Genomic DNA, 6,509 nt, shown 5'->3' with positions numbered 1-6,509 from the left:
GGGTGTGCGAGCGAGCGAGTGAGTGTGTGTGTGCGCGCGCGAGTGCGCGCAGGGGTGGGAGCCGCGCCGCAGCGCTCACCCCCCGGCGGCCCCCCTCTCCGCTCTGCTCCCCGCACCTCCCTCCCGCTCCCTCCTCCCGCCCGCCCTCCTCGGCCCTGCCCGCCCGCCCCCGCCGCAGCTCCTTTAATACACTTTGGTTCTCCTCCTGGCTTTGGACTCTTCTCCACCTCCACCTCCTCCTCCCGCGCCTCCGCCGCCGCCTCCTCCTCTTCCTCTCCGCGCCTTCGTTCTGCTCCCGGCCGCCGGAGGCAGATCCGGCGGCGGCGGAGGCGGCGGGCGCAGGAGCGCGGCTCCAGGAGCCAAAGCCGCCGCTACCACCGCCGCTTACGCTCGGAGCTCGGTGGCCGCCGGACGTACCGCGCGGACCAGGAACGGGAGCGGAGGCGACGCGGAGGCTTGGGGCTCGCCGGGGCCGGCGGGGAGGGCGGGCGTGTTGGCCATGCTCCTGGACGCGGGTCCGCAGTTCCCGGCCATCGGGGTGGGCAGCTTCGCGCGCCACCATCATCACTCCGCGGCGGCGGCGGCGGCGGCGGCCGCCGAGATGCAGGACCGTGAACTGAGCCTGGCGGCGGCGCAGAACGGATTCGTAGACTCAGCTGCCGCACACATGGGAGCCTTTAAGCTGAACCCGGGTGCGCACGAGCTGTCCCCGGGCCAGAGCTCGGCGTTTACGTCGCAGGGCCCCGGTGCCTATCCCGGTTCCGCAGCCGCTGCGGCTGCTGCCGCGGCGCTCGGACCCCACGCCGCGCACGTTGGCTCCTACTCTGGGCCGCCCTTCAACTCCACCCGGGACTTCCTGTTCCGCAGCCGCGGCTTCGGGGACTCAGCGCCGGGCGGTGGGCAGCACGGGCTGTTCGGGCCCGGCGCAGGCGGCCTGCACCACGCGCATTCGGACGCGCAGGGCCACCTTCTTTTTCCCGGCCTCCCGGAGCAGCATGGCCCGCACGGCTCGCAGAATGTGCTCAATGGGCAGATGCGTCTCGGGCTGCCCGGCGAGGTGTTCGGGCGCTCTGAGCAATACCGCCAGGTTGCCAGCCCGCGGACCGACCCTTACTCGGCGGCGCAACTCCACAACCAGTACGGCCCGATGAATATGAACATGGGTATGAACATGGCAGCGGCCGCGGCCCACCATCATCACCACCACCACCACCCCGGTGCCTTTTTCCGCTACATGCGGCAGCAGTGCATCAAACAGGAGCTCATCTGCAAGTGGATCGACCCCGAGCAGCTGAGCAACCCCAAGAAGAGCTGCAACAAAACTTTCAGCACCATGCACGAGCTGGTGACCCACGTCTCCGTGGAGCACGTCGGCGGCCCCGAGCAGAGCAACCACGTCTGCTTCTGGGAGGAGTGTCCACGCGAGGGCAAGCCCTTCAAAGCCAAATACAAACTGGTCAACCACATCCGCGTGCACACAGGCGAGAAACCTTTCCCTTGCCCCTTTCCGGGCTGTGGCAAAGTCTTCGCGCGCTCCGAAAACCTCAAGATCCACAAAAGGACACACACAGGTAACCACTGGCCGAGGCGGGGAGTGGTGCGGAGGGAGAGGGGCTGGGTGTGCCGGTGCTGGACACAGCGCCAGCCGGGCGCCTGGGGTGGGAGATGTGTTTTGTGTGTGCGAGAGAGCCAGCAGCTTGTTTTTATTGGAGGATGAAATAATATTATTCGGCTGGATTTTTCCATGTGCGGAAATTGAGTTTTAAACCATCAGCGAAACAGCAAATGTATGCTGTGGGTCATGCAATTGCTTCGTTTGCTCAGTCGGTTAATAATTTCCGTTCTAAATAGAACGCACAGAATAAAACTGCTTTCTAACTTGGTGCCCGGGAATCGAGCCTAGAGAGGATTTTGCCAGCTTGTCTGAATGTGCTTTTCTGCTCCGGGGGTTTGTCTGTGTTTGAGTAGCTTGTGTGTTTTCCCATTTCTTCCACTCCAGGTCCAAACGCCCTTCCCGAGACTGTTTCCCATTAAATTAGTCTGGTGTGAGCCGAAGCTGTAAAGCGTTTCTCATTTTTAAAGTGTTTTTTAAAGCTGATCTCGGGGTGGGTCGTGGGGGGTTTACGGTGGTTTCACAGCAGTTTGTGAAATTCTGTAATGGGCACCAGAGGGTTTGCGATTCCCAACTTGTACCCACAACCGGGTCAGCCAGAGCCCCAGGCGGCGCAGCCCTGCGGGGGGATCGCGTGAGAAGCTAGAGCCGCAAAAGAACGCGCCTCCCGCCTCATAGATTATTCATCTATGACCAGGTCCTAGCCAAAATCGTGCCAGACGATTTCCTAAAAGAAAGCCAAATGTTTTAGCAACTTCCCCCGTCAATATTTACTCCGAAGTGGGGATGCGTCAGCGGCCTATTGTTCTCTTCCGGGAAGGGAGGGAGCGGAGGTGCGAGACAAGCTTTTAACAAGGTTTAAAATTTGAGAAATTTATTTGTATGCAATGCTAGCTTTCGAGTCCTGTGTCTGAGCGGATGTCTTTAAGAAACAATTTAGGTGCTAATGGAATTTAATGTTAAATGGTCCCCTTTCCAAGTGGAACGACGTTTGAGTTCTCACACCTCTAAATGACTCCAAGCATTTGGAATTCTGGCAACAGGATGCGGGGACCGCCAGAAAATTAAACAGGGAGATTTTGAAAGGCTTTCCAGGCCCCCCCACCTCCCAGCTTGTGCCCCTCCACAATCGCTAGATGCTGCCTGTCTCTAATAATTTACTTTCTCCCCTCCTTTACTTGTAAAATACTGACAGTGAAACTATGACTAAATCAATTTGCAGAATTTTGGATGAAAAACACTGGCTCAGTAACTAGCCACAGCCCGTCCCCAAACAACAGACAGCAACTCCAAATGTAATTGCCCACTGGCCTCGGAGAGAAACCGACAGCAGCCCAGCAGCCTGTGTGATTTTGATAATGTCCCAAATATTTTGTCATAATAACAGCTTCTCCATGGTGAGACCAACTTGTTAGAAGCTGCGAATCCAGAAAGGCAGGCAGGGCCAGGAACTACCCCAAATTCCTTAGAAATTTGAGGAGATGGGCTTCAGCCTGGAAGAAAGTAAAATAAATTAATAAGGAGGACTGTCAGGTGGGATGGAAGGTGGTTAATTTCAACTAGGTTCTGCCACAAAGGGGATTCAACATGTTTAAGGGACATAGCCCCCGGTCGCCCTTCCTTCCTTCTCTGTCACCCGCGGCCCTGCCCCCTCCAACTCTGGGTGCAAGTTCTCAGGGCTCCAGGTGTCCAAAGCAAGCACTGGTGTTTGCTGTCCACAGGGGAGAAGCCCTTCCAGTGCGAGTTCGAGGGCTGCGACCGGCGGTTCGCCAACAGCAGCGATAGGAAGAAGCACATGCACGTCCACACCTCGGATAAGCCCTATCTCTGCAAGATGTGCGACAAGTCCTACACACACCCCAGCTCGCTTCGGAAGCACATGAAGGTACCACCACGGCGGCCGGGAGGAGGGCGAGGCCGGCCCAAGGCGCTGGTTCTCAGCCAGCCTGGGAGGGACTGGGGACCAGGGCATTTCTGGGGGTACTCCCTCTTGGGGGGCAGCCCCACAGCAGCTGCACTCACACCCAGTCCCCTCTGGTCCCCCCTCCTGGCTTTTGTCTTGCAGGTCCATGAGTCCTCCCCACAGGGCTCTGAGTCCTCCCCGGCTGCCAGTTCCGGCTACGAGTCGTCCACGCCCCCGGGATTGGTGTCCCCCAGCGCTGAGCCCCAGAGCAGCTCCAATCTGTCCCCAGTGGCGGCGGCGGCGGCGGCAGCGGCCGCAGCAGCGGCGGCCGCGGTGTCCGCAGTGCACCGGGGCGGAGGCTCGGGCAGTGGCGGCACGGGAGGTGGCTCCAACGGCGGCAGCAGCAGTGGCGGGGGAGGCGGCGGGGCGGGCGGCGGGGGCGGCGGCAGCTCTGGCGGGGGCAGCGGCACAGCCGGGGGCCACAGCGGCCTCTCCTCCAACTTCAATGAATGGTACGTGTGAGGTGTCCGGGCCTCTCTCCCTCCCTCATTCCTACCCCGGCTCAGCAGCCCTCCCCTAATCCAGCGCCGGGGGCACCTTATGATCATGTTAAAATTATGAATCTGATTTTTACGATGATGAAAATGATTTTACTAGCAGAAGGATTTTTAAAAGTTTTTTTTTAGTTATCTAGGCATGAAAAGCAAAAATATCCCCCTCGGGAGTCTTTGAAGCTGAAAATATAAAATAAATAAAAAAATTAAAACCCATAAAAATATTGAACCAAACCTTCCTGCTAACCCCATGCCCACGTCCCTGTTCCTAGTCTTATGACAGACTGTACATAGCAGACTCCTCCTTCCTTCTCCGAGGTGGTTTTAATGGCTTCTTGGTGTATAGAAGTTGTCCGTTTGTAAAACTCTGGATTGCGTTTCTCTTTCCTTTCTTTCCCTTCCCCAAGTGATGGGCCTTTTCTTTTCTCTTTTTAGTTTACTCGATTTCTTTTTTAAGTAATGTGGAAGAAAATGGTTTATTTTGTACTGTGATACTGAATATTGTGTTCCTTTTTATGAGGCAACCTGATTGTAAACTTCATGCAACTATAGACTGGAAAAAAACGAGCCGTGCCAAAGTCTCCTTTCTGTTTCTTCAATACACTGATCCACAGCACACACACTTGCCACCACCACCAACGCTTGTGAATGTATTTTTCTGTTAGCTGGGTTTACATGTGATGTTTTAGTGCTTTTGCAAGTTCAATTTGTTAGTTCCTGTATGAAAGATTGTGGGGGGGGGGGATAAACGTCGTGCCGTTAGCTTTTTCCGTAATAACACCCTTCCTTCTGTAAATACCCGTTACCATATTTATCCATTTGTAATTAAATTATGGTATTAACTTGCTACAGAGGAAACAATATTTATAAAGAATGTTTCTTAACTATAAATATGTACACTTGTGGGCATAAACTGTTTCAGATTTTTTATTTGAAGGTTTTAAGTGGTTTGATCATTTCTTGTGATGTTTTGAGAGTAATGCATACAGAAATATAATAAAATGTGTTGAAACTGCATGAACATACTATTTTTTTCCAGCAAAGTTATTAAAGCAAAAGGGGAAAGAGGCAGCTGAGGGTTGACCTGCAGATGGGCCAGTGAGGCTGAGTGAATGGGAGACACCACCATGCTTTCTGGGGAGAAAGGTATATGTATGCATAAAAAAAGGAGACCAAACTGCCCCTTTGGCAGAAAGTCTCAAAATTATTTTCTCCGTTCTTTGTTTAGTAGCTGAGAGTGAATTAAATTTTTGGAAAGCCCCTGTGAGGAATGGTGGCAGGAACCTTCAGAGTTTCTAATGGCTCCATTATCTGAGGGAATGCCTTTCTTTCTTTCAGCTATTTGGGCTGGATTTAAGAGCACTAAACATTTCCTTATTCTTTTGTTTTCTCTCTTCCCTGCCTCCTTTCCACTCCTCCCTCTGAAAAGCTGAGGCATAGTTATTTTTAATTGCACTTTTAAAACTAAGTTGAGTACTTTGTTTTTGAACTTGGCCCAATGGTTATGGTTTAAAGGCCCAAATTTTTACCAAAAGTGTTTTTCTGGAAATTTTAAGCAAGAGAGTGAATCCTGCAAAGCAGCTGGGAACACATGAGCACGACCTTCAAGGGAAGGTGGTAAATATACTAATTTTCATTTTCTTTTGGGAGGGGAATAGATAAGAAAGCCACACACTTTTTTAGCCCCAAATGAAAGAGACCCTCTTCAAGAGTTCAGTACAATAAATTGGAATAAAGATATAAAAACTCAAGATTGCCAGGTGGAAGCGAGCTGGAGCTCCAGCCACCAGCTTCTCTTCTGGGTCTGTGGCCTTACTACCCTCCCCCTCTGGAGCTGAACGATTTTCAAACAAGGTACTCTAAGGAAGAAGGCAAAAATAATTTTAATGACAAAAGGGTGGGGATGGGGGAATATTTAAATCCCTGAGGCATCCAAACATCTCCATCAAAAAGTCTCCATCTCTTGGGCGGCACCCTGGAATAGGGTGCCAGTCACATATGCCGGAGGTGGAGGGTTCAAACCTAGCCCTGGCCAAAAAAAAAAAAAAAAAAAAGTCTCCATCTCCAACAGTCTCCCTGAAGCCCTGAAAGGGCTCTGGCGGTCGTGGAACTACCCCCCTGCCCCCTGCGGCCCAAACTTGGGAGGCAGCAGCACCACCTCCGAGAAATAGCCCAGCGCAGCACCGCGCTCGGTCCACCGAGAGTAGGGGTGGCTGCGATAGCGACCGCTGCTGTGCTCCCCTTCCCTTCTCGAATGGGCCAGGCCCGAAGTGCTCTGGGGAAGAGGAGGGCAACTCTGACCTCCGGAAACCACACTACCAGTTCTTCGGGCAAAGAGTCAGCCTAGTGTGTGAGTGTGTGTGTGTCCAGAGGATGACAGACGCTAGGCTCCCCCAAGCGCCAAATGCTGAAGCAATCAACCCCCTATTAAAATCAAATT

General features: G+C 53.6%; 1 protein-coding gene across 1 annotated transcript; it reads left to right on the top strand.

The window, feature by feature from the left end:
- The first annotated feature begins 324 nt into the window (after positions 1 to 324).
- On the top strand, positions 325 to 5,086 carry ZIC2 (Zic family member 2). The gene is made up of 3 exons (XM_053563987.1): positions 325 to 1,571; positions 3,334 to 3,497; positions 3,678 to 5,086. The coding sequence occupies exons 1-3, from the start codon at positions 500 to 502 to the stop codon at positions 4,035 to 4,037; spliced, it is 1,596 nt and encodes a 531-aa protein (XP_053419962.1). The 5' UTR covers positions 325 to 499; the 3' UTR covers positions 4,038 to 5,086.
- The last annotated feature ends 1,423 nt before the right edge of the window (positions 5,087 to 6,509 follow it).

The sequence above is a fragment of the Nycticebus coucang genome, chromosome 15, assembly GCF_027406575.1.
Source record: "Nycticebus coucang isolate mNycCou1 chromosome 15, mNycCou1.pri, whole genome shotgun sequence".
Classification (NCBI taxonomy): domain Eukaryota; kingdom Metazoa; phylum Chordata; class Mammalia; order Primates; family Lorisidae; genus Nycticebus; species Nycticebus coucang.
Note: the sequence above shows the minus strand (reverse complement) of the source record. Positions and strands in the feature narration are given on the sequence as shown.